This window comes from Branchiostoma belcheri, unplaced genomic scaffold (assembly GCF_001625305.1).
Source record: "Branchiostoma belcheri isolate BF01 breed outbred unplaced genomic scaffold, Haploidv18h27 scaffold1, whole genome shotgun sequence".
NCBI lineage: Eukaryota > Metazoa > Chordata > Leptocardii > Amphioxiformes > Branchiostomatidae > Branchiostoma > Branchiostoma belcheri.
In genome coordinates, this window is record NW_017802379.1 from 5810038 (window position 1) to 5838003 (window position 27966).

At 39.4% G+C, this 27966-nt stretch overlaps 5 protein-coding genes and 1 pseudogene across 5 annotated transcripts in view; 3 read left to right on the forward strand and 3 right to left on the reverse strand.

Moving 5' to 3' along the window:
• Positions 1 to 869: 869 nt before the first annotated feature.
• LOC109463984 (red fluorescent protein drFP583-like) lies at positions 870 to 4101 on the reverse strand. The gene is made up of 6 exons (XM_019760905.1): positions 3871 to 4101; positions 3265 to 3357; positions 2766 to 2914; positions 2373 to 2472; positions 1783 to 1913; positions 870 to 1369 (listed from the first exon to the last, which is right to left on the reverse strand). Exons 1-6 carry the CDS (start codon positions 3871 to 3873, stop codon positions 1195 to 1197), a joined length of 651 nt encoding a protein of 216 aa, XP_019616464.1. The 5' UTR covers positions 3874 to 4101; the 3' UTR covers positions 870 to 1194.
• A 3627-nt stretch (positions 4102 to 7728) lies between these two features.
• LOC109463909 lies at positions 7729 to 9279 on the forward strand (annotated as a pseudogene).
• Positions 9280 to 9307: 28 nt separating this feature from the next.
• On the reverse strand, positions 9308 to 17168 carry LOC109463892 (cell division control protein 45 homolog). The gene is made up of 24 exons (XM_019760780.1): positions 16975 to 17168; positions 16582 to 16641; positions 16353 to 16445; positions 16070 to 16164; positions 15900 to 15942; positions 15452 to 15523; positions 15225 to 15293; positions 15043 to 15089; positions 14819 to 14867; positions 14610 to 14671; positions 14241 to 14291; positions 14073 to 14132; positions 13745 to 13804; positions 13411 to 13482; positions 13094 to 13153; positions 12865 to 12963; positions 12554 to 12608; positions 12279 to 12329; positions 12032 to 12087; positions 11739 to 11877; positions 11094 to 11177; positions 10623 to 10738; positions 10278 to 10354; positions 9308 to 10034 (listed from the first exon to the last, which is right to left on the reverse strand). The coding sequence occupies exons 1-24, from the start codon at positions 17023 to 17025 to the stop codon at positions 9970 to 9972; spliced, it is 1686 nt and encodes a 561-aa protein (XP_019616339.1). The 5' UTR covers positions 17026 to 17168; the 3' UTR covers positions 9308 to 9969.
• A 268-nt stretch (positions 17169 to 17436) lies between these two features.
• Positions 17437 to 21814, forward strand: LOC109463942 (ubiquitin fusion degradation protein 1 homolog). The gene is made up of 11 exons (XM_019760846.1): positions 17437 to 17584; positions 18066 to 18189; positions 18350 to 18382; positions 18702 to 18823; positions 19313 to 19443; positions 19976 to 20117; positions 20254 to 20322; positions 20655 to 20696; positions 20936 to 21024; positions 21274 to 21361; positions 21575 to 21814. Exons 1-11 carry the CDS (start codon positions 17582 to 17584, stop codon positions 21638 to 21640), a joined length of 909 nt encoding a protein of 302 aa, XP_019616405.1. The 5' UTR covers positions 17437 to 17581; the 3' UTR covers positions 21641 to 21814.
• Positions 21815 to 23515: 1701 nt separating this feature from the next.
• Positions 23516 to 26767, forward strand: LOC109467268 (kelch-like protein 21). Its single transcript, XM_019765248.1, has 4 exons — positions 23516 to 24803; positions 25243 to 25417; positions 25977 to 26073; positions 26615 to 26767. The coding sequence occupies exons 1-4, from the start codon at positions 23516 to 23518 to the stop codon at positions 26765 to 26767; spliced, it is 1713 nt and encodes a 570-aa protein (XP_019620807.1).
• Positions 26768 to 27283: 516 nt separating this feature from the next.
• LOC109464061 (mevalonate kinase-like) overlaps positions 27284 to 27966 on the reverse strand; it is a 5135-nt gene continuing 4452 nt past the window's right edge. Inside the window, exon 10 of the mRNA XM_019760987.1 lies at positions 27284 to 27485. Within this exon, the coding sequence (XP_019616546.1) occupies positions 27370 to 27485 (116 nt within the window). The 3' untranslated portion in view covers positions 27284 to 27369. The remainder of the gene's footprint in view (positions 27486 to 27966) is intronic.

The window sequence follows — 27966 nt, forward strand, 5'->3', positions numbered from 1 at the left end:
ACAGATGGATCAGTAACATCTTCATATAAAAAAGTGCTGAGAGGCATGTTCAGAATACGCTAAAATAACCATGAACAATGTTTGATTTTAATGAAGAAAACTGCATTTCATTAAAGAACCGTTTCTGCCTCTGTTAAAAGGTAGTTACTTATAGGATGTACAAATAAATATGATACTTTACAAATAATAATTAACATGTTGCATATTACATCAAACAACCGTGTGTTTGACTACTGGCCAACATGGTTTTAATCTATTTGTCGCTTGACTGTCTCCAAGGCTCGTAACTCTCTTGTTCACAGTTCCATGCTATAGTTCCGTACTGTTGCGCTTCATTACTCTCCAAGCAGAGGTTGTGGGGAAATGATCGTTAGCTTTTTATATATGGCCGTTTTTTTGTCGCTAGTCCAAACCCGTCGGTGGCCGCGGACCTTCTCTGGCTAATGGATACTGCCTGGCCAATTTGTCTTTTTGCCACCGAGAGGGATCTGCTTGGAGATTAGCGCTTCAGGCACACCTGTTACAGTAGACTGATCCCATAGCCCCGCCCACGTCCACTTGTCGGGACATGTAACATCATTCTGTGGTCTGATGGTTGATATAAGTGGATGAACAGCTAGGTAAAAGGCCAACCTTTGATTTTTAATGATTCTAATTAGGTAGTGAATGGACCTTTCTGATCGAACACTATTAGCTCCGCCCCCTGTTCTATTTAGAACACATGCCTTCGTCACGCACGTTTTTTTTTAAACTTTATACTAAAAAACCTAATAGGTAGTGTGACATTGCCTCTTGTGTAGAAAAAAAAGACAAACACATATTCAGAATAGTAGCAAATGCCTTTATTTCAAAGCCTATAACGTCTCCGGATTGTTTCAAATTTGCCCAGCCACCATTTTAGTTAAGATAGAAAGCTTTTTTTTTCATCACATACACAGATGAGTGTTCAGTGTTTCAAGTGTTTTAAATACATGCAGGAAACGTTCCGTACTAGTGAATATCAGGTTGATATGCGCGCGGATGACATGAAATTAAATCAGTGTGGCCTTACTACAGAAATAGAGTGAAATCTATCTCAGAGATAGAGTGAAATCTATCTCAGAAACAGAGTGAAATCTATCTCAGAGATACAGTGAAATCTATCTCAGGAAGTTTAAAGCAAATACAATCCGTTGCCGGCGTGCAGGGCGCTCCCTACACCTCGGAGAACACCTTTTGCCTCTCCTGCAGGCTGATCTCGCTCTTGGAGCCCGAGATCTCCAGCTGACGGAACACGAACATGGGCATGTTCCCCTTGACGCCAGCGGCCGGCCTGCCGAAGGTGCAGTTGGTCCGCACATTGGCACGGTAGCTTCCGCCGTCGCTGGTGCTATCAGAGGAATCAAAGTAAACAGTTCAGCAGACTTCATCGTGAGAAACGTAAAGCCTTTTTAGAACATTAGAGCAATATTGACCCCTGTCGTAAATTTCAAATGATATGGCGGATTAGCAAACCCTAGAATGCTATCCTTGCACCCCCCCTCCCAAAAAAATGACCGAACCCGGAACGCCTGAAAAGGAGGTTAATGGCAGATCTTTCAATCAATCATCCGCAGGCATCAGTTTCTGATGCATGGCGGCGACAGTCATGCACAGGTCCCCCCCACAGAACTACAATTTTGTTGTAAAATTATCTAAAGTTGCAATACACTCACTGATGTCTACTGCCCTAGCCTTTTGAGACAACGCCCCCCAAAAAGTTGGTTTCATCTTCCCCGTATCAAATTCTACACCATGTCTTACCGGTAGGCCCAGTCGATGTTTTCGACCACGGTGTGATCGTCGACACTCGTCAGCTTCGCCACGGACCGATCCTGAGAGGCCAGGGAGTTGGTCATCACGGGTCCGTTGGCGGGAAAACCGCTGCCAACCAGCTGAAACACAAGGAATTCATTTTGTTCAACACAGTCCTGTACCGAACAACTTGATACTGTATGTCTGTGTATTGTAATTGATGACAAAATTTTTAAAGTTTTACGTGTACCCGAAAGAGCATCGATATCGTTAATAGTTAAGATCTATCTAAACATCGACCGAGTATCATAAATACACGATTACACTGGTGCCAGTAGGGCGCGTAGTCCGTCTGCATGAGCCCGAGCCGAGCTCAGAACTAGTCGGGCAGACACTGGTTGTCGCCGGTGAGGTCAAACTAAACGACCCGGTTTACATAAAAAAACATCTGATTCAGTAGCACCAAACGCACAGTTGCGCTACAACCTACGCAATAGGCATCAGCTAGCCTAAGGGTAGACCGTAACAAATGTCGATCAAAAATACAAGAAGGTGATGATGTCATGCTACACAGGCAAATTTAAATTTCGGTGACTTACATGGAACTCTCCTTTGATCTTGCCGCCCTCGTAGGTGTAACGATAGTTGGCAGTCAGAACGGCGCCGTCCTCAAACTGCATGGTACGGTGCATCTTGTACCTGAAGAATACAGTCAAACACGAGGTCTTTAATTTACAGGGTTGATGAAGAGACAGGGTGCGTCTCAAAAGCAAGTAGCAACTTTTTGTTGTGAGTATTCGTCAAAAGGGACTAGTTATGAGAATTATACTCTTTGTGATAATGAAGGACGGAAAATGGACCGTTGTTCTACTGGCCAGGTTTAGTAGTAGTAGTAGTAGTAGTAGTAGTAGTAGTAGTAGGAGTCCCTCTCGAGAGATGGTTTAACGTATTTAACAGTTTTAACGTATAGCCAAAAGACGTGTCCGACCTACCCTCCGTCCTTCATGGCGGCCTGGTAAGGCGACGGTCCGCTGGGGAAGGGCAGGTACTGGTAGAACCCGTACCCCAGATGGGGGCCCACGATTAGCGGGGAGAATTGCAGGCCACCTTTGGTGGACTTCACACGGGTCTCCACGGACCCCTGTAAACGGGAAAAAATGTTTCGTAAGACTCCATGTTGCACCGTGAAATTGAGAAAATGATGTTCTTGAAAATGTCATGAAAAACTACAGCTGTATGCTACCTGTGTATGCCTATTTTAAAGATGGTAGGAAGAAAATTGCAAGGGAACGTATATAGGTAAACTACAGCGACATGTGGACCCGTGTGCCGCATTGAATCAAACCCCCTAGAACGACGTCGCTTTGTGTGAATTCATGACGAGATTATATGTATTATATAATATTAGAAGAATGATTGAAGAATCTTCGGAAAACATGAAACGTCACATGCTGCTACAAGTGTGACATGCTGCAGATCGAGCGCAATTACGTCTTTCGGGTTGCCGCTTCCTCCTCCCACCATATCAAACTCCAAACCGTTGATGGAGCCATGGATGTGCAGGTCGTGGCTTGTCGGGAGAGACTGGAATGAAAGTACAGGTACATGTAGATGTCATCAATACAAACGGCTAGAGTATCTAACGAGCAGAAGGAGTTTACGTATAGGGCACTATGGAAGAAGTGTAAGGCTACCAGGTTATATAAGCAGGGTCGACGGAGATATTGCAAAGCTACCAGTGAGACAATTATCCAACGGAAAGAAAGAAAGTAGCGCGATTTAGTCGAGGAAAGCTTGTAAAGAATGTCATGGACAAATTTCGTTCGACTTTTGGGTAAAGAAGAGCTGGATCTGTAGAGTTTGTGGAGAAACAAACCATTGTAACTAAGTACTACACTGCAAAGTGGCAGCAGCATCTTTGGCAGATTGGTTGCTGAAGAAATCTCATCAACAAAACTTCAGGATTAGAGAACGGAGACATTTAGAAACCTGAAAATTTCACCTCCAAGAAACTTAGGTCATCCCAGTTTGATGTGAACGAAAAAGAATCAAGATTTCAACAACTCTGCAAATGGCTGAATGAATGAAATGACTCACCATGGTTGCGCTGATTGGCGACGATGTGAAGACTGGTGTCGTCTGGAGAATTGAGAGAACTCTGAAAGTACAGCTTCTCGCAGTATGAGCTGCAGTCCTGGAGACGGTGTATTTATTCACTTTTTCAAAAAGGGGAGGAGTTTTAGAAACAATGCACGGAAGAATCAGGTGAGAATCACATGAGTATCATGTAAAAAAAATCCTTTTCAGCAACTGCAATCAAATGTAATTATAAAAACATCCAGGTTAAGAGACCAAGATGTGTCAACCAATGCAACGTAATTTTTTGTTCTCAAAAAGGCTGAGGGATTTTAGAAACAATGCATAGGACAATCAGGTGAGAGTCACATGAGTATCATGTGAAAAAATCCTTTTCAACAACTGCAGTTTGATTGACGTAATTATGAAAAAAATATCATTCCTTCAAATGTCAACCAATACAACGCCTGAGGGTGATCCGGACCGAGTCGGATCTATTCGGCTCGACCGGACAATTTTATCCAAGCAAGTTAAGTGGGAAAAGGGCCATATATGGAGTTTGTCAGACTTTGTTCATTTAATTTCAGTGAAAGATATTTCTTTTATCCATGCATCAGCATTGCTGTATAGTTTCCTTCGTTAAAACATTTCCCCCAAAACCTCCAAATGGGCATTTTATTCATGACATCACTGCAGAGAAACTCTTTGGCATCAAAACGAGCATGGTGTGTGGGGCCCAGGTCCGACCAAATGAAGATAATGTAATGGAGCCTACAAAACATAGAATAGAGTACGCCTGACGAATGACGGTGAAAACAATAAAATAGACAAAACTTACAAAAATTCGTTCTATCATTTCCGTAATTCGTTGAGTGAGCTGTGAAATCGTTGGTCGCCTATAAAAGTTGCTGAGATTTGAATTTTTGGTCGCACAGAGAGCTCTCCGCACTCTGGCCAATTTCAGGTCGAAGAGAGAGCGAGGCGAGAGCGCCGCTAAGTGGAATGGGGGTATAAAGAAAAGATGAATTGTTAGGTATCTTGCGTCCCCGTTAGCGGTTTTTACCTACTTCCGATGTATATGTGCCATTCAATACTTTTAAGAAGTTGCAGAGCTGTATAGCTGCTGCCTTCGGTCCAGGTATACATTACATGTCATACTGTATTTGAGCCTCAAAAAATGAAAAAGGTACGGTCTTTGAGTTCCTAATACTCATCATTCCCAAATGTTACTTATAGCTCAATTATCAATGATCCATTCGTCACTTTGCGGGGATGGGCTCTGAAGGGATGGAAGGTTTGTTTTAAGTATGTTCCGTGTTGCATTTCAGGACAGTTTGCTTGAAAAAAAAAAATCTTAGATCTACATATATCTATTATCTCTATCAAGCGGATAGGGTCGATTGAATAAGATGTTTTGTAAAAAAGAAACAGCCTTCTGGTGGATTGATTTATGCTGCAATGTTTGTTCCATGACATAGAACAATTTGGCACACATTAAAGGTCTTGAAATCATGTGAGAATCATGTGAGAATTCCTTTCCAAACAATTTCTCTAAGTACTCCAATTGACATTTTCCATTTTCCAAAAGACAAAGAACGGAGACAGTTATCTGTAGACCAACGCCTCAAGGTGTTCTTCATGACCTCAATTCTGACCTCCAACACCTACAATACAATATCTTATGATATCTTTATAAACAACTAAAAGAATAACAGAAGACCTTTGATTCACTTGAAAGTGCATCCGACGTCACATATTCAGATTGAATAAGATTTTTTTGTAAAAAGAAACAGCCTTCTGGTGGAACAATTTATGCTTCAGTGTTTGTTTCATGGCATAGAAAAATTTGACACACATTAAAGGTCTTGAAATCATGTGAGAATCATGTGAGAATTTCTTTACAAACAATCTGTCAAATTACTGCAAATTGACATATCACATTTTCAGAAAGACAAAGAACGGAGACAAATATCTGTGAAAAAACGCCTCAAGGTGTTCTTCGTGACGTCAATACTAACCTCAAAAACGTCCACATCACTCAAACCCTTCTTATGTAACAAGAAGTCGGAGATCTCAGACCTCCGTGAAATATCTAGATCTTGTGTGATGGTGACTGTGTCCTCTTCTCATTCACCATCATGGTGTCTCCCAAGTCTTTATTTATCGTAGATGGGAAACAACATCAACTGCCATGGAACGAAAACAGCGACCCATGGCCGGCGCCAGATTAACCTGATTAATGACTTTCTCCCTCTGGGATAGACTGAATCCAGTCATATCCATTACAACCTGTCCCAATGACCATGTGGCAATACAGATACACAAGAACACACACAGAAATACCACAAACAACACCTGAACGTTTCATGGGGGTAACAAACAGACAGAGATGGAGGGAGCGGGCTCTCCTGGTGGGCTCGACGCACTCCGTGTATTAAAGAGGACTGAGAGAGAGAGAGACAGACAGACAGACATACAGAGACACAGAGAGACAGAGAGACCGAGAGAGACAGAGAGACACAGAGAGAGAGAGAGAGACAGAGAGAGAGAGAGAGAGAGAGAGAGGAGAGAGAGACAGACAGACAGAGAGACAGAGAGAGAGACAGAGAAAAAAAGCTATAAAAGCCAGTTATCGATTAAACCAGAGTGACTGCTTGTGACTCATTTTGCAGGCCTGCCCAGTCAATGTATCTATTGCCACCACCAAATGATATGAAGCTTCTGGAAAAAAATGTGAAATTTTGGGCTGAGCCTGTGGTTCACTTAATATAAGCAACAATCACCAGCTCCTCCAACAATATCTACTGGATTTGTAGTATTTTAACGCATGGTCAAGTTGGTGGCCGAGCGGACGGTTTCGTTAGTCCGCGATGTCACCTGATGACCCAAATAGGTGTGTTCTATACAAAACGTCCACTGCAGTTCCAAACAAGCCGCTAGAAGTCCCACACTCGCACCATTAGCTCCCATCCCCAACAGCTATCCACTCCTCAAAAATCATTCACCTGACACTTGTGTAAAATTTTACCTCAAATTTAAACGTGACGATGTAATACCTAGAACAGCCCCTAGAAGTCCCATTATCGAACTTAACCTTCATTTTTGGTGCCACTATAAACCGTTCATTAAATATCATTATCATATAGCCGGACGGCGTGGACCAATCAGAGGCCCGGATACCCGTGCTGTTATTTCCCGATAACAGCACATGTGGTGTTATGGCGGAATAACAGCACATGTCGTGTTATGGCTGATACCATTATGTTATAGGGTATAGGGGCATGCGACTCTTTCTGTAAACCTTTGTAGCATTTTTCTGTCCAATAAACTTTTTTGTTTAGCTTCATTTAAACTACAATTTGCATTAAATGAAATTATCCATATTGTTTTAAAGCGTATAATATATTCGAATGTATTTTTATGTATGTATATATATTAAAGCTGTTGTATTTCAAACAGGAATTGTGTTGATTGACAGTTTGGATAGGCTATATGATAATAATTTTAATGCACTGCCTTTTCCTCGTTGTATATGGTGTCATAACTGCATGGGCAGCTGCCATAACCACCTCATAAACCACCTCGTTCGCTTCGCTCACACGGTGGTTTATTCGGTGGTTATGGCAGCTGCTCATGCAGTTATGACACCATATACAACTCGGGGCAGTGCATTAACCCTTTATTAACAACCATCCGCGTTTTCTCAACTTATGTTGTACACAACCAAAATCCAAAAAATCACAGGAGAGGGCGCAACTTATAGAGAAACGTTTAGGGTCTTTGTGATACATGCGGAAACATCAGCACGCCAACACCTACAATACAGTACTGATAGCTTTATAAACAACTAAAAGAATAACAGAAGATCTTTGATTCACTTGAAAGTGCATCCGATGTCACATATTCAGTCTCACTGGTAAAACCAAAAGAAGCCTGTATGCACTTTACTAATCGCTCGGCCCTTCCTTCAAATTCGGCCTAGCTTGGCGTAAGCATACCGTCCCGCGGAAGGATACTAGTACAATGTATGTCCTCTGAATGTAATGAGAATGCCATGTGTTAGACAATCACAGTAAGACAACTATAACACTTTTTGAGCAGTTCATTAAGTGCTGTCGGTCTCAGTCCACTTGCAGCTACAAAGTTCCGGTGATATGGCCACCCTGCGACGGCTGACTTGCACGCGACCTGGAGTGAGTTTGTTTGCAGGTGTGTTACTCGGCTTCCTCCTGTCCAACTGGTTTTTTACATGTACTAGTATCACAAACATGTCGCTGCCTACGTCACGAAACGACTCGTGTGAAAACAATGGCAGATCGGCCTCGGAAGAGACAGACAACAGAGAAAAGGAAGACCCTTTTCCAGTCTCACAGAGAAGAAACAATGTAACAGGTGGCAAGCATAAGGAGAATCACGTGTACGTAGGAGTGATGACGGCGGAAAAATATCTGAGTACCCGAGCTGTAGCTGTGCACGAGACCTGGGCTAGGACTATCCGCGGAAGAGTGGAGTTTTTCACAGCCTGGGGGCATTCAGGTAGCAGACCTGGAGGTGTCAACATCCCAACTGTGTTCCTCAGGGGAGTGACAGACGTTTATCCTCCACAGAAGAAGTCGTTTCTAATGCTTAAACACATGCATGACCATTTTCTCGATGAGTACGAGTGGTTTGTGAGAGCAGACGATGACGTGTACGTCCGAGGAGAGAAGCTGGAACAATTTCTCCGGAGTGTGAACTCCAGCAAGCCTCTGTACATCGGGCAGCCGGGATTCGGCAAACAGGGTCTTGGACTTGCCGCGGACGAGAACTATTGCATGGGCGGGCCGGGGATGATAATAAGCAGGGAAACGTTACGCAGAGTTGTGCCGAATATATCTTGGTGCTTAAAGAATCTGTATTCTTTACATGAAGATGTTGAAATTGGTCGCTGCATTGGAAGATTCGCAAAAGTGTCCTGTACATGGTCGCATGAAGCAAAGGATATTTTCTATCACGATAGGATAAATAGTAGAGAAGGCGTTATAAAGACTTTTGACGTAAATAAAATGCGAAAAACAATAACTCTACATCCAAACAAGAACCCATCTCATCAGTACCGACTGCACAACAATCTCCTCGCTCTACAGACACAAGACCTTCGATATCGTACTCTCGTACTTCTTCGCGAGATTCGTCGCGCGACTTTTCTTTTGGAAGACCCGTCACCAAGACTCTTGGAGACGACTGGCAAACAGCCTTCTTCAGTGCTACTTAACGTCTTACAAAAATCTGCTTCATTCTCGAGTTTGTGATAAAAAACCAAACCTTTCACAGTCAGTGGCATTTGAGATGGTGTAACAAAGTGGCTAGTTTTAGTTTTTGTTATTATACCTACTGGATAACACATCTGGTTTACGTTTCCTGATCATATTGGTAAAACATACGCTTAACACATCTGCATAACGCAATAACATATCAATAGATTTACATGGTTTTTATTCAAAGGTATCATTCATTGACAATAAAATAGAAGTCTATAACAAATTCTAGTGGGATAATACATCCATAAGTTGCCTTATTTACACTATATAAGGCTATACCTGAATGTGATTTTTCAGTCTTCTTTTCAAAATCAAATAATAAAATGTTTTGCCAAACCAATTACTGACTCCATACATATATGTGAGATTGGTGTCATATTTTTACAGTTTAGAAAGACTTACCATGTTAACCTCTTGCTGTGGTATAATGAAAGTAACAAATAGAAATACTAGTACATGTAGTTCCTATGTAGCTTTATCGGCAAAATGATAGCTTGACTGTATGGCAGTAAGCAACAGTTACTTTACAATTGAAGTTTCCTTTGTAAAAGTATTTACAGCACTTGATTGACTGCTACCTATAGTTTATGCAGAACCCTATTTTTACATTTGGTTAAAATTGGACTTCTCTCCCTTATTTCACTCTTGACATACATACATTATACATACCATAATCATTTAAGCTACTTTGACATATTTGATAATGATATACCGTAGTGAGTGTTGATATAGTGATATGACATGTTGTTTTATTAGAAGCTTGACCAATGCCAAGTGGACAGCATGTCAGTGACTGGGACAACGACCAATCAGTGACCACTCAGGACAGAAGGGAGATGAGGGCATCAAAGAACTTGCTTCTGTCTTCAGACTTCATCTCAATTACTGGAAAAAAAATAAACAGAGTTACAAATTTCTGACACAACTTCTTTTCCAAACACCATTCAGACTTCAGAATTCATTTTGTATAATTCATTAAGGTACTGGTATGTACATGTGTTTTTCAATTTGACCAAAGCACACTATCTATATGTACTTAGCCTTTGACAATTCTTGCGTATCGGGAAAATTCTAGATACGACCAGATTCTAGTACTAAAACACAGTGGCTAATTTCACATAAACTTACTTGAGGTATCAAAGTTGTCATGCAAGGTTCTGGAGTTGGTCTGGATGGCTGCTTGCTCAAAGGCACGTCCAAAGAAGCTATAGAATGAAACAAAAAACATGGTCAAAAATGGACAGAACAACTTAAATATTACTAGTAGTACACTTTAAAAGAGACGAAAGGATGCCAACAACACTTTAAAAGCATGTTGACCAATGCAGATGAGTCAAACAACATTCCTTTCCTTGTAAAACTAAAAGTTTTACATCACTGATTGTTAAGTATGAGAAAAAAGATATTCTTGACAATATCCTCTTGCTTAACTACAAATGTAAGTTACACAATAGACTGGAAGTGCCAGCTTACTTCTTGGTTGACTCCTCAGCCTTGGGAGGGATGCCAATAACCAGGGCTGAGCCAGTTTCTGCATCCAGAGGTGCTGCCACCACCATGGGCAGCAGTGTGCTTCTCCTGCTTCTGGACTGAACAGTGCACAATAGAAAAGCTATTAACATAAGCATTGCCTTACAATGTATTTGTCCCTATTGTTTAACATATTCCAACCCAATGATGAAACATGCAGCAATCCTCCCTTGAAGCTGGTAATCATTAACCAACGTTTGTACTTTTCAAAAAAGTTTTTTTTCCGAGAAATCGCCGATGCCGCTAGAATGTCCTTTTGGGACGTTTCATTAGCCGCGTGGGGAAGCACCATCATTTTAATAATTAATTTTCCACCCTGCTGAATTTTCCATCACTTGCACTCTACTAATGCAGATGTAAGCTAGCTTCTAAAACTGCTTTTTAAAAAAGACTGTTACTGTTGTAACTACTTACTGTGGCCACATATGCCTCCTGCATGAAGTAAGCTAGCATGCCCAGACAGTTGGGTCTGGAGAAGAACTTCACATCAGGGTGACCCTGGGAAAACAAAGTTTTAAACATTCCATCTATTCATTTGGAGCTGATAACTTTGATTTCCTTCTACACCAAATAAGGCCATGTTGATTTGATTATATGGATGACATCCTCCGGGAGCCCCAAAACTGATGCGCGCGTGCGAATAAAAAAAAAGTTTTGCAAAAAAAGTTGTTTTCATTATGAAATCTACGTGGTCATGAGGGTTGAGCAAATGGCACAGAATATGGTTTGGCGAATAATCTAGTCTTCAAGTTCATTTCTTTACAATTTTGTCTTTTTTCGTTTGATTTTGGCATTCTACGACATTAGTATAGTCTTTATTAATTTTTTTTGTAACTTATGGTATATTTTTGCTCATTTTTCAACTGTTTTGTACGATTTACAGTATGGTTGAAAACTTTTTTTTTTGGAAACGGCCGAAAATTCATGCGCGCGCGGATGTCATCCATATAATCAAATCAACATGGCCTAACATATAAAAAACAAAAACCATTGAATACAACATTAAAAGTAAGATGGTATAATGGCTAGAATGCCAAAGACTTGAAAAATATCCTTTACCTCAGGTATGTATGCATACAGGAAGGGCCCAGCTGAAATGATCTGTTTCATGTCGATGAAAGAGTGAACAGTCTGCATGATGGTGGTCAGCTGTCGCTTGGCCAGGTCCAGTCCTCGAAGCAGCTTCTTCACATTTTGTCTGGAAATACAAGTTGCAATCATGTCCAACATATATTGTACGAGTATGACTCAAATATATGTTGGTGTATCAATCAATTTATTGCAATGCATCTGGATATTACATTGCTACTTGATATCAATTTAAGAAATGGGCATTGTAAGCAGCAAGTTACCTTGACAGACAGTCCAAGGCCTCGAGGAAGTATCCAGTAGGACTCTTTTCTGCCTCCTAAATAAGACATACAGCATGTAATAGCATGGCTTAGAGATTCAGAAGTATACATTACACTGCAATACACACATCAACATAGAACCACTACACAGGATTGTGAAGACCAAAATGGAAAATCATGCCAATATCTGCTTGAAGATTATATGTTGTACAGCCATTTGTGTTTGAACTTTTTGAATACCACTTACCACACACTCCATTAGTCCATTGACTGCATACACTACATCAGCTGCACAGAGCTGGGGGAAAGGTAAATGTATGGGGTCAACACAAAGAACCAATGGCAACAACAATTAATTTTCTTAGTCTCAGACATCTCTTGGTAAAAATTCAGCACAAAATGCTTTCGAGAACATAATGGAAAGTTGAGAGAAAGCTATTTATACTTGAGGTAATTCATATATCAATGTCATATGATTGCAGACTACATTCTTTTTTTAGTATAAAATATATAATTACTCACCTTGTTCTTGTAGCCATACTGTGCAATAAAGGACCCAAAGGAGATGTCATCCAAACTGAAAAATAAAAGCATTTAATATTATATTATATTATCATACATCTATATATATGTATGTTTTAATACAGTTATACTAATGCTTAACTTTTTTTTACTGGAACACATGCTTGTTTTTCTTCCTTTGTTTTTGTCTTCAAATCAAAATTTCTACAGACAAGCTTAACGTCTTGACAACTTTTACAAACTACAACATACATTTGTATAACAACCCCAAACACAAAAGACCTGGAAACATAATGCATTTTATTGCTTACCCATATTTCTCACATGAAGCTGTGAAGAGTCCCTTGAAACTCTCTTTCAGTCCCATGTCCATAGAGGTAAACTTCTGTTTCACTTGTACCAGGGGCAACCTGAGTAACAGGGACAGATGAATCATTAGTTAAGAAATATTTTGTCTGCATTAAAGAAAACATAGAAGTTTTAAAAATACTAATTAAAAATACTAATTGAAAACTTTTAATGTGAAAATACAAGTCTTACCCCATGTCAGCCAGGAACTCGTGCATTTTCTGCTGCCCTTTCACAGTCCACATCTTAAACCTGTCAAATAAGTACATACATGTGTCGTAATATCGTCATAACAAGATGAGACTTTTCCTGTTTATTCCCTTTCCAAGCATGTTAGAATAAAATAATTTTACAGAAATTGTTACATCTCATGTAACTTAAGTCCTCTTTCCCTCAGTCCAAGCTAGAAATTTAATAACTTACAGGATACAGCAGTACAATCTAGTTAAAATCCCTGGTGGATGAGCTAATCATTTGACAAGCCAACAGATTCTGAAGCACAGACTTACTTGCAGGCTGGGTAGCTTGAATGCTTGAGACTCTCGAACAAAGACCAGTGTCTGTACAGGGCCAGCTTCAACCTGCACTTAAGGTTAAGGTCTAACAAAACAGTATATGACGTGCGTAGTTGTGTGAGTAAAGATCATTCAATCTACTCTAAAACACGTATATAAACAGAATTTTCATTTCTAATATCCTTTAGCTGTTAATCTGTTCTGATATACAAATATCTAGATCATCACAGAAAGATACTTGTCAGCTGAAAATATTTCCTTGCATATGTTTGGTTTGTATATTTTTCTGTTATTTGCTATAAAATGCATAACGTATATCAAAGGATACTCTTCGTCAAAGTAGATCCTCATACAATCCACTGACACTGTGTTGTCATCATCTTCATTTCTGTAAATAAGTATACATAAATGAATTAAGTTATGAAACCACTGTGAAGGAATGGCACTTATATGAGATGTAGTATAACTTGGGGATCAATAAATTTTAACTGTGGTGACAAAACCTTTAATCATTGTTAGCTTTTACATAGATATAGTTTCTCTTCTTACACAAGGGTTTCACAGCAATACACTCATCACTATTTCATGAAACATGACGAAGTCAACATGGTAAAATCCTTTGTAAAAGGTTTATCACTGTATTTTCTAACACCCACCTGTGATTGAGCCTGAGTGTGTGCTTGTGCAGGTCTCCAACATCTGTCATATATTTACCTCTGCAACATGAAAGACATATCACTGTGTGTGAAACAGCAGAAACTGATCTAACAAAGAATAGAATTGAACAAAACCTTGATATAGTCTTCAATGTATGTCAGCCTTACCTTTCTACTCTATTGTTGATGTACTGGTCAGTAAGTCCCACAATACCCCACCTGGTAAGAAAGTAGGAAAAAACAATGATCTGTAAATTCTCAAAGTTTTCTAAACTACATTCACAAAGAGGTATTAACAGAGGAAGTCAGCTTAATCCTTAATTAATTCAAAGTCTTCTCATTGTATTGTTACTGTACCATTTTTACTTATCGCGAGCGTGTTGCTATAACATGTATTCTACAGATGCCTTTTAGGGAGCTCTAAGATAGGAAGTGACATACTGGTAGACAGTGGTAGTTCCTTATAATATTTCATGAAATCAAACATAGTTCATAATATATGTGACATAAAGTACACAATGACAGAACAGTTCTCACCACAGCAGGTCATTGCTGTCCTTGGACATTTTCCAGGCAAGGTCAAACATAATCATGGCGCTCTGGAAATGATAGACATCATCAATAGTTAACTTTTCAATACAATGCAAAAATGTTCATTAGAAGAGCCTCCTAGCAGACAGGTCAATAACTACACCTAAGTCGGAGGCAAAGACTACTAGTATTATATAACAGGTACATTTACTCACAGATGTTCCATATGTTGAGAACTCTTCATAGTCCAGCAGTATCTGTTTCCTACAGGATGCAACAAAAGTATTACAATTAGAGACAAGGAAAACAATACAAGCAATTTTGTTAAAATAGTTTAACTTGGAATTTTGCAAAAAACCAAACCATCTGTAAGATCTGGCCCATTGCACTGTACCAGTACTGGTACTACTGAAATGTCTGTGAGCAATTTCTCACTAACCTCTTTTCTTCCCACAACCTCCTCTCTCTTCTCCGCTCAAGAACCTCCTAGAAAAATTGTCATCAGTCACTTTCAGGAGTATGGAACTAATCAAGATACCTTTACACACATGATGTAAAAACAAACTGTAGATTAAAACATTTTCTATAAAATTTAAAGACAAGTCTCTAAGTTAGTCTAACCTCATCAAGACGTCTTCTCTTCCCAGACGGTGCAGAGCTGTCACTCTCATTTCCGGAATCATCATCAGACTGATAAAAAACAACAACACAAAAGTAGTTATGTCACAGTATTTCACAAGTTGAATAATGTTTAAGGGAACAACCAGTCTACTTCTTCTATGACATGACTCTTACTTAGTATGTGTAACAACATGTACATGTATGTTGAAATATTATATTAGCATTACCTCATCGTCCTTGAATAGATCATCGTATGCTGGAATGTCAAAGTCATCATTTGAGTTCATCAGCAACTTAACCTGCAAGGGTGAAAGATTTCCATTACTAATCAAACTCAAAATGGGATAAAAATACAGTCAACAAAAGGTACTAAAGCATCAATTCTCTATTGAGGTGAAGCATAATCATACTTTTCTATTGGCTGATAATGCAATGTGGCTTGCCACGTATGCATTTTTAAACATTTTGATTAGTGCCCAATATGGCTATTGCCAAGGGTGGTCTGTAGTGTCTGAACTCTCCACAGACATGGTTATGAACAGATTTCAGAATCACATCAGGATTTGAATCACAAACCTCTGCCTCTATGTTTAGTACATTAATTGAGACATTTCAATGAGAATGCTGCTATTAGAAAAGTTTGCTGTCACAGCATTAACTGTCACATACACTCACCTGATCATCGTTGTACACATTCACCAGATCGACTGGTCTGTGGCTGCAACAAATAAAATTATTTCATCAGCCATTTCTTAATCAAGACAGTACATGTACATGTAAAAGAAATCATAAAATTTGTTATAACTGAAACATATATCATGGTATGTCCAAAGGATGGTCCATACCTGTCTGCTATGAAGAATATGACATGTTCAGCTGGCTGTAGTGTCTCCAGGATGTTGATGTTTCCACCACAGTTGATCATCACAACATACTTCACCTAATAGATATCAGTACAACAGGTAACATCATCATGGATTTAAAACAATCTGTAGTAGTAATCAATTAACTTCTCAATGCTTGTCATGAAAAAGTAAAAAAAATACCATTGCACATTGTTTCATTGTAGGTTAAGATCCCACAGAACCAACAAATAAGGTTGCTTCAAGTGCTCAGTGCATAATTTACCTGCTCGGAGTGTTCCAGGAAGGCTCTCTCCAGCTCCTGTCTGCCTGTGATAGGCACGATGGTGTACTGCACATGGTCACACTGGAACAGGTACTGCAACCAGGAACACAGGACAATCATTTAGAGTAAAAGAGATGTTGAAAGTGATCATGGATGCATCATCATTATTCTATAGACGTAATGTGGAATGTTTCTACTAAAAAAATACTATGATTATGAAGAATCCTACCTGGAGAATCTTGCAGGCACAAAGAGCATCAACATCAAAGGCCACCAAAACGAGGACCCGCTGCAACAGTAAAAAATTTAGTACATCTAGTAATTCTGTAGACATAATTACATAATGATTTATAAAATAAAGTTTGATACCAGTTAGTCAGTACAAAATCTGTGTATATAGACTCAGTGAAATTAATACTTGAGTCGATTATTCAACACTTAACTTGAACTACATACATTGGTCAGCAAGAAATAAATATATAAATATAACGATATCCATATCTCGCACTGTTGGTCACCCATAAAGCACGGATGACAAATGCCCCCCTCCCCCGTCCCAAAACGTTTGTTTTGTCCTAAATTTCTCGAACTGTGTCGCAAAAAGGGAATCAAAAGCACCTACCTCGTGTATTACTTTATCATAAAATTCTTTCCTTATGTCGGTAACAAACATGTTGACTGCAAACTTCCGTATGATCACGCAAAAAAGCACTTCAGACGATACTTTGTTACAGATTGTCCGCCATGAAAAGATTTGAGTCTGGCGCGAAAACGATGTGAAACAGCCTCCTAAATGCTCGTTTCTGATTAGTCCAGTTTTTCAAAGCGTAGTCTTGGCTGCTAAAATGAACCAATAGACGACAGTTTAACAAACTAGTCAGGCTCTACCATTTTAATGTTTAGGTAAGAGAAATCGACTATGATTTCATATTATTTTGAAGAATAGATACAAAATGAATGTTTGAAATTTAAAGAAGAATCAATTTGCAATAATATATCTATAATTTATGCCTTTAACTGACTTTTAAGATACAAAAAGCTGAAATGTTACTTTTTTGAATGGTGTATTCCAACAACCCCTAGGTCATTGACCTCGGAAGATGTCATCATCGAAACCGAACAATCACTGATTTACAACTGAAAGATACCGTCTTTCCGTGAAAAACTCGGGACTGTGAGCAGGATTTTCTATTTTAGAGAAAAGGCGTGGATTAGAGACTGTCCATAAAATGGTAAGAATGAGCAGCTGATAGTTCGTAGGGAGGATCTAAAATTGATGGAGTTTTAAATTTCATGAGTCATGTTATAATGGGGGAGGGGGGCACAAGAGAATGTTTTTTTTTCTATCTCCAAGAATAACTTCTTGGCTGGACAATTCTTCATGGGACTGTTCTGGAGCTTGAATGTGTTCTACGCATAAATATTTGACGCAATTTTTATTTTAAAAAATGAGTATAATCGACAGAATTGAACATGATATTATTGTATCAAACATTCCAGTTTAAATCATAAATTATCATTCATATTTAATTTGGGAGATAGAATTATGATATCAAATCATATACTCCTGATGTACTTGTGAGTTTCTCAATGTTTGATAAAAATGAACTGTGCTATGTATGAGCAGAAACTTTGAAATGAAAACTACACTGAAATCATATAAATCATTGCATCACTGATGCCAATACCTGTTGTTTCCATTCCCACATGTAGTTTGCCGGGTTCGGTGGATTTGAGGGTTTCCAGAGACCCACACGGTTCAACACTCAGTACAGATGTTACTCTGTGTCCATGTTACCTGGTAATGAGAGGTCAGATGTGGAGAAAGGAGGCAAAAGTAAGGAAGATTTTATCTTATAGTGACATAACTTTCTTTTGCATGTATTGTTTTACTACATCAGATTTAGATTTCAATGTCAGAAAAAAGTATAATAAAGGGATAGATATTCTTATGGTCCTAAAACGTGTTATTAATAAATCCAATATTTTTATTCCAGTCATCATGCCACCATCAGCACTAGACCAACTGAGTAAGTTATGCTACTTCCATTCTAATTTTTTTTTCTTGTCCAGATGATAATTAAGTTAACTTAATATTTTTTGGGGGCATAAACTGAATTCTGGGAAAAGAAGCAAATAATTTCTATCTATTGAATTCACTACATTATACATTATTTGTATATTTTGTGCTAACTTTGGATTTTCATTGAGAGTAATTTTCAACTGCCAACTCGTTGGTATTGCATTATGAACTCTGAATGCTACTTCTCCCTGCTATCTGTTGTTCCATTTGACTCACCAACCATATTATGAACTAACAAAAAAACATTATTGTAATTGTTCCCACAGCTCGACTGAACATTGTCTACCCCATGCTGTTTAAACTGACCAACAAGAGAGCCAACAGGGAAACACACTCTGGTGTTCTGGAGTTTGTAGCTGATGAAGGAAAAGTCTATCTTCCATATTGGGTCAGTCTTGCAAGTCTTTGGGGGTTACAAGTAGTTAGATATGATAAGGGGAGAAAGAATGATGAATTACTATTGGGTGCATGTGCACCTTATTATAAGTGCATCCAAATTTGGAGCTGTGCACCCAATCTTTTTCTGTGGGTGCACATTCCGGTAGATTTACATATGTAAAGATGTTAAATGTATACATCATATTCTTAATGTATAGGTGTCAGAAAAATAATAAAATCGTTGTTATAAATATAATACTCTTTTTTTTAAATGATACATAATTAGTTTTTGCTGACATTCTACTTATTTCATCTTATATGGTTCATGCAAAAAAGTTTTTGTGCACCCAATTTTTTTAGCTTGGGTACACCAGTGCACGTATTCTCAAAAATGAATTTCGAGCCATGACTACCTTGGAGAATTCAATGTTGGTTTAATGTTTTAAAAAAGTCTAGTCTGTATCCTCCTCATATACAGACTATTGCTTTTTCCCTACAGATGATGAGGAACTTGTTGATAGAAGAAGGAGGTATATTACAAGTGGAGAACGCCTCCCTGCCTGTAGCCACCTTCTCCAAGTTCCAGCCCCAGTCAGAAGACTTCCTGGACATTACCAACCCTAAAGCTGTGTATCCTTGGAATGGTGTTTGTGATGAAGACATGCTAGTAGTCATTCCTTAACCACATGAAGAAACTCTAATCCTATGCAAACATCTTTATATGTTATAAAAGTAGGATGTTTGCATGCTCACTGCAAAGTACCCCTTATAGAATAGCCCCGCTTCCATTGTCAAGATGTAGAAATGTAAATGATTGACAGGCCATTCTCTCATTGGCTGAATCACTGGTTGCCATTGTCTCATTGGTTGAACTTTTAATTTTGATGGACAGCCAGAATCACTGCAGCATTTCTATAACTTGTAACTTTTGACTTGAATTTGGTCACTTGTCCATACAGTCTGTTCTGGACACATGTAAGATAAGAAGTCAGGATTTTGATTGTGTCTTTTAACACTATAATTTGCTAGCAGTTCAACAAGCTGGTTTCACCAACATTAGTATATATTGCATTCAACACATATTGCTGTTCAGTAATTATTTGCTATTGCTTCTTACTTTAAGATGTTCTCAAGCTTGTGACCTTGACATGGTGTCTTCCAGATTAGAAAATGCCCTGAGAAACTTTGCCTGTCTCACAAAAGGCGACGTTGTTGCAATCACGTATAACGAGAAGGTGTACGAACTACACGTGATGGAGGTCAAACCAGGTCAAGCTGTTTCCATCATAGAGTGTGACATGAACGTAAGTTTATACACTTTTCCAGCAATGTTTTATAAATAAATAAAAAAGTTGTCTTGAATATGTTTAGCTTAAAAAGAGGTAGCTCTCCAGAATTCCTAACTGGAATTTTCCTTCCTCTTGTTTTTTTATTGTGCAGGTAGAATTTGCTGCACCTGTTGGTTACCAGGAGCCACAGTACAAGAAAAAAGAAGAAACAGAACAAGAGGTAATATTACAACCAGCTATTTTAATTAAATCTTGTCTTTCTCCAGATACAAAAAATATACTAAAGTACTACTGCTGTCTGTGAAAAGCACAGTGTCATTTAGTTATACTTTGCTTGTCTTGTAACTCTTTGAATTATACAAAATTCCAGATTTCTATCGGTTAAGTCTATTTTGCTTTTGTAACAGCACTCGACTTTTGTTCTAAATTGGCCTTTATTTCAGTTAGAATCTTTCTTAAACTCAACTGATATTTGTGGATGATCACGAGTATGTACTTACATCAAAGCTTGTGTGGTAGCAGCCTTGATTATATGAAGTCTTTTTCTCACAGATGGCTGTAGATGAGGCAGATTTTGCCCCAGAAGGCTTCCTGGTGAGTTGGCTCATTTGTGCGTTATGTATGACATAATTCATCCAATGTTCATTTCAGTCATGCAGTACATTAGGATGCAGAGAGTGGAGCCTACTTTGTAAACTTGGGCTCCAGTCAAAAATATTTCACAAATTGCAGCCTATTCGTTTCCTTTTGTTTTTCATTTTTTTAATCATAAAAACATTGTTTGCATAGAGCAGTATGTTTTACCTCCTTTCAAAACCTTTACCTTTTTCCAGGCGTTTGCTGGGCAGGGTCATAGGTTAGATGGGAAGAAGAAAGGCACTGATCCTCAACCCAAGGCACTGGGAGGTGGTGCAATCAGAAGGTGGCAATTTCAATTTGTATAATCATAGTTACTAACAATGAAAATTGTGTTCTACATGTAAGTGTGTTTATTACTTATTTGTGGTATGGATAGACCCTTGGCATATTTACATCTGGGTTTTGGGTAGCTGAGCTCATGAATAACTTCATCAGATTGGATGGTCATTAGAAAATAAGGTTCTTATGACTTTTGCCTGGCTTGTCAATCTTTTAACAACATGTTGATAACATTTTCCCATCTGCTTCCCAGGGGCATTCCTAACTATGAGTATAAGAGGGGTAAGATCACTTTCATGAGAAATGTTCGGAGACCGCAAAACAACCACCAGACAGAAGAGGTAGGTGTGAAAAACTGCAAAGTCCTGGAAATCAGATACATGTACATTTTGTATTTAGGTCTGAACATTTTATTTGCCATGCATATTCACTCACATCAAAAATGGAGTGCTTCAAACAGTTGCCAAAATTTCTTAATTCTTTTACTATTAATTAAGAAGATTGCAGATAAAAGTTATTACTGTCCAATTTTCTGTCCTTGTTTTGTACTACAGGATGAGGAGTTTCAACCCTTTACAGGAGAAGGCCAGGCACTCAGAAGGAAAGGTGGCAGGAAGTGATCATAACACAACAGACAAAACATCAATACCTTTACATCAATTTAATGATATTTATATAGCACTGATATATACCTGTGTGTGGATAGATTGATTGGTATCATCAGTAATAATTGTACAGGGATAGTCGTCTTATTTTGGGATGTATGTAATGTTAAGAACAAGAAAAAAAGAAAATGCCCAAATGTATTGCTCATGTGGTATTTAGTACATGTATCTTTTTCAACACTGTAATTGAAAATTGTAGCTGAAGAGTTCTGTTTCTTGTTAATCTCCAAGCAGATATTCTAAGAGAAGATATGTCTGAAAATAGGTTACAGTCTTTCCTCATAACTTCAGTTTTGGTTAGAGGGATGGGAGCTGTGTTAGCTGTAAAATATCATCAGCCAAACAAACTATCTACCCGCAGAATATCATCTCCAGTTGTCATTTTAAACTCGGCAACTGATTTATAAGCATATATGTACATTTCTGAAGCGGTTACCTAGAGTTCCTGTGCCCTGAATTTAATAAAGTACATCATTGTAAATGACACAGCATTTCCTATGGACCTCTATGAGGCAGTTTAGAAAGGAGTCAGTGTTGTGCATCTGTTAACTGAGTATTTAAGGTTCTAGTGGTGACAATTGTCACAAGGATTTACCAATATTTTGCAATTACAGGAGCAAGATAAGAAATAAAGGTGTTGCACTCCTAACGTAATGTACCAGTGTATCCTTTATTCTAGTTATTTGTCACATGCAGGGAAGAAAAATATGTACATGTATATCGTTTTCTTGTGTGTCTTATGATCCTGCCATTTTTATCAAGACATCAGTGTTGCATACCAATCTGCAGTCCAATCTGAATGAATTAGCAATGGTACGGGGCTGTAAAATTCATAAAGCAGAATTTTTTAACAGTTCTCTCCTAGTAAAAGTTAAGTAGTGGTGATGGTTTATAGGGAAAGCGCATGAGGGTTGGCAAGTGAAATCGAATTTTTGTATGTGTACAATCATGACAAATATGTTCGACACCATCAAAATATTGCAATACTGTTAAACTCCTCTAGGAGGAGCTGTTGAGTGGGTCAAACAGCAGATGTATATGTCTGACCCTTGAAAGTTCAACTAACTAGCATAGCTGTGACATCATGTGCAAATACCTTATAAGTTCCTTCACATGTATGCCATTGAGTTGGTGCCAGGAATGGTAAGATCAGGCTCACATAGCCTGTCATGTGTTCGCCTAAAATAGCACCTGACCCTGTCAGAGCGAGTGCCCTGTACGTGACCGACTTCTATTTTCCCATGTACTTTGCAAAACGTCGGCGCTCACTGCGTGTGATATATTTTGTTGCCGTAACACTTACAGGTGAGTGGAAAAGACAAACGTTGCCTTTATCAAGCATGCAACAGTACAACGCAGACGGTGGCCGGGTCTAATATTTTCAGGGGGACCAAATTGGCACTAGAGAGCAGTTGTTTTTGTTTGGGGATGCCGGGTGAAGCACGAGTTCAAGCTTGTATACTTTTAGAGAGAGTTCGACTTCCAGAAGTCGTATATAAAGTAAAGCCGTATTAAAGGGGTCGCGTGATGTCACGGACGTGATGTGAGCATTCATGCTTCTACTGACGATACCTTCTTCGTATCTAGATTATTCTCACAATGCCTGAGGACACCTCCGAAGCATCCGAAGAGTGTCATTGTACCTTCGCAGAAAATGGGGACCTACTGTTCAAAGACAAGTCTCACGGAAGACGCCTTTTTGAAGGTCTGTCTCGTCTTCCTCCCGACTCCTCAACGGAAATCTTCGAAATTCTTCGCAAAAACCTGACAACAACCGTCGAAGTTAGCGACGAGAACGAACAATACATAAGACTTGATTACAAAGCCGTGATGGAGACACTGAAAAACCTTTGGTCGTCCAGAAAACTCTGTGATGTCGTTCTCCGTGTTTCGCGATCTAAATACCACTGCCATCGAGCGGTTCTGGCATCGTTCAGTCCTTTCTTTACAGGACTGCTTCTTGGAGACTTCAAGGAGGGCCAAGACAAGAACGTGTGGTTAAACGACGTCTCGTCTAAGATCGTGGACGAACTCTTGACCTACGTCTACACAGGATCTTTCACTGTCACAAGATCTAACGTAGAGAGACTAGTCCACACAGCGACTCTCTTTCAGTTACCGCTAGTTGTTACAACCTGTTGCCGGTATCTTTCCAAGCAGCTTTGCGTCGAAAACTGTTTCGGGATCTGGGTCTTCGCCGAGGCATACTGCTGCTTAAATCTAGCGGAAGAAGCGAGGTGTCTTGCCCTGGATAGTTTACCACGTGCGGCGAGGGTTGGGGATCTAGACGTTTTGTCGTTTGACCATGTGTTGTTCTTGATTACGGACGAGCGTTGTGTGTGGTGCACTGAGGTTTTGTACGAAGTGGTGATGCAATGGGCACGAGGAGAAAGAACCAGACGTGAACACCATCTACTGGCGCTGATGCGTTGTCTCGACCTCTCTCGGGTGAACCAAGACTTCTTCAACCACCAAATCAAGAAGGACCCATTCCTCAACATGTCTCCAGAATGTCTCCAGCTCGTTCTGGATGCGGAACAGGAGATGAACGAACGCAAACAACGCCGCCTGCCGGGTGAACTTATAGCGCAGGTGGGCGGGACGTGCTACGATCAGACCACGGGAGAAGTCCACAACATTTCCTACATCGACTGTCTGGACGTGAAGAAAAACTCTCGAGTTGTTTTGACCGATCTGCCGCCGAGTCTGGACACGGGGAACTGTTACCTCAACGTCCTAAGCATTGACGATGCCATCTACGTACTTTCCTCCATGGAAAGACTGCAATACGACTCTGAAAAAGAGATGGAGTTTTGGCGCTACTCCACCTCTTCTGACACCTGGGCGCGCCTTCCCGACCCTCTTACCTTCCACGAGGGCCACTGCGGTTTCGTGGCAGTCCAAGGACGAATCTACGCCATAGGCAGTAACCTCCTGGCCGAGAAAGATCAGTTCTACTACGAGGCGTACACCCTGAGGGATAACTGCTGGTCTATGGTCCCGCCCGTACCACATACAGTACACAAGATAGTGGCCGTCTCTTGTCAGGATAAACTTGTGGTACTCGGATACTACGAGGGATGGTCCAAGAACTATTATATACAGACACGTCATAGAGGTATGTTTTTATCTTCTTCATATACCTAAAGTTAAATATATTGCACGATCTTTTCAATATCCTACTCAAAATACTAGTAAGTTACTCAAGCAACTGGATAGATTTTGAAAACTGTCAAACGTTTTAAGTTAGTAGCATCCATTACTTTTCAAGCAGCATCCACTACCACAAACGAAGAGTAGTGGATGCTGTAGCTACTTGAAACGTCTGACAGTTTTCAAAATCTATCCAGCTTCTTGAATATTAGTATCTCATGGATGCCAAAATTTCATTGACGTAGTACTATCCTGCTGTAAGATTGTTTCTCGAGTTCTCATATTCACAAAAATATTTTTAAAATGCATTGATACATTTGGGATTCTATCAATAATTCAGTGCCGTGGGGGATTGTCCTTCAAATTCATGTTTTTTTACTGTCTTCATCTGTGATTTCGTTCAGGAACGTGGGACTATTACGAAGTGGAGGCGTACCACGGCGGAAAGCCCCAGTTCCAGGCGGCGTGTGTAGGTACCCGGATCTACCTGCTCCCCACGCTGGGCAGGCTGCTCAAACAGATGTGCGCCTTCGACGTGGAGACGTCCGAGTTTTACATGGTTCCTGTTCCGTCGTACAGGTATATATACATGCCATTTCGAATGCTTCATATACACACATGACACCGTATACACATGACTTCGTATACACGACTTCGTATACACGACTTCGTATACACATATGGCTTTGTATACACACGATGCCGTATACACATGACTTCCTATACACACGTGCCTTCATTTTCACATATGGCTTCATATAGGCATGACTTTGTATACACATATAGTTTCCTATACACATGCCTTCTTATACACATATGGCTTCGTATACTCATGACTTCGTATACACACATTACTTTTAATTCATATACACATGACTTAGTATGAACGTATGACTTCGTATACACATGGCCTGGCTTTGCATGTACACATGACTCAGTATACACATCAAGACTTTTGTTTTTAACATTTTTACGTTTCTTCACTATAGTCGTTATTTCAGTGAGGCCATTAATATTTAATTCAATGACCTCGGTACTAGCAACGCGTTCTCAATACACAATTCCTCAATTTGTCATCTCCACATTCCTGCTTGGTACAAAGGTTGCCCCATAGCTATTTTGGACTGTGTTTCTCTAGCCCCCTACAGTGCGGCATGACAGTGTTGGACGGGCAGGTAGTGGTGACAGGAGGGAGAGACCAGGCCGTCTCCGCGTACTCTTCCAACGCCGTAGAGGTAGGTAGGGTGCTGTAATCCGATGATAAAACGCACGAGAATTCACGGTAACATTCACGGAAGAGGTTGAGAAAGGTTTTAAATCAAGCACAGAAGGCATTTTTTATGTATCACGACTTAGAATAATAACCATAGGAGTCACGAGGACATACTAGTATCCCTGGACGGTACCCCCCCCCCCCCCACACACACACAAGGGACGGTCCGCTAAACATAACTTAATAATACCTTACACGTTTTTCAGATTCCTAGTTATGATCCTGTTTGTTATTTGGTCGGTTCTTTTCTGCACAAATGTGCTCATGATTCAGCTAAGTCAGTGGATGTATACCACGAAAACCCAATTTCAGCACCAAGGACAGATGCTTCTTACAGATTTCGACAAATGTATGGAAACACGTCGCCATTGCTTTTAAAATAATATGAAATTCCCCTAATACGGTTCCCTCTAGATCTGATATTCTTTATGCTTGTCATCAGCATCTATTTGCTAACAATGACCAACTTGTGGAAAAAATTGTACCCTTTTTTTGTCACCCAGGCATATGACAGTGACGGTAAGAAGTGGGTGCGGATTGGATGGCAGGGTGAGCCTGTGAGACGAGCACACAGCTGTGTGACTATACCTAACTGTCAGTGGATACAACAGAGACTAGAGAAACAGGAACACACAGAGAAGGAGGAGAATAACTAGGACTACACAACAGCATCAGTTGGAGTTCGAATTCTTTGTTTAAAATTATAGACTGTTATGTGTTGCTGTACATATATCATTACATAGAAATAATGCAAAATGTGAATATTTAACAAAGCATTAACTATTGTACATGTACGTCCATGCATACCAAAGCCTCATACAGCTAGCCTGTACTATGCTATATCCCAGCAGTTAAGCTATAAGAGGATTCAAAACTTAAATGTGTTAATGCATACTATGCATACACCCATTTACCTTTTGCAAAGCAAGAACAGGCAACAAGTAGGAACATGATTGTTTTCAGTTTATTTACTTACACATATATTATGTCTTTTGCCATAATGTATCAAATGTATAACGTATCTGATGTACATCATTCCAAATAGTGTAACATGATTGGAATTATTGTAAACATAGTAAGATTTCCACATTAGACTTGATTCCTTGGAAGTTATACATTGTTATGAATTGTCAAGAAAAGAATAAGTATACTAGATCTAAGAGCCTGTATTGGAATGTATTGACCTTAATTTAAGTTTGACTTTACCAAGATAATTTCTAGCCCTTGATAGGAATGTAAGAATAAATATCTGCTGTTGTTATTTTGGCTGACTGTGTTGTGACACCCCCGTAGCACCAATGGATGTCTCCCACACATCATACCCACAATCCCGCAGTTCTGCTGTCACCTTGTCTATAACATCTGGAGCAGTGTCTGAAAGAAGACAATAAAAACCCACTATTAATTGGATATTAAGATGTCATAAAGAATAGACAGTTACAGTTTTATACACTAAAACTGAACTTCAAAAACCAAATTAGTCTGTGACAAAAATATGCATAGCAATATGCCAGCAAAATAGAATGATTTGATCAGTACAGGCTTTTATTATCAAATTTCTGTTATTTTTTGTAGTGGCTTCAGTACATTGTGAAATAGTGCTGATTATAGATATATCAAGACCTTCTGGGGAGCAAAAAGTGTGTGTTCTCTGTTATAAAAGCAACAGATACTAACATGATCAAGAAGAAAATAGTATTCGAATGAAAGCTCATCTGTGTTGGTAGAATACATAGTTAAAGAGTTTGACTTGTTCCAACACAATAAGGAGAACTCACCATAAATTTTCGGCTGATCCCGTCAACCTTCGTCAGATTTGTGATGCAATCGCTGACTTTCCGGAAGTCGGAAACGT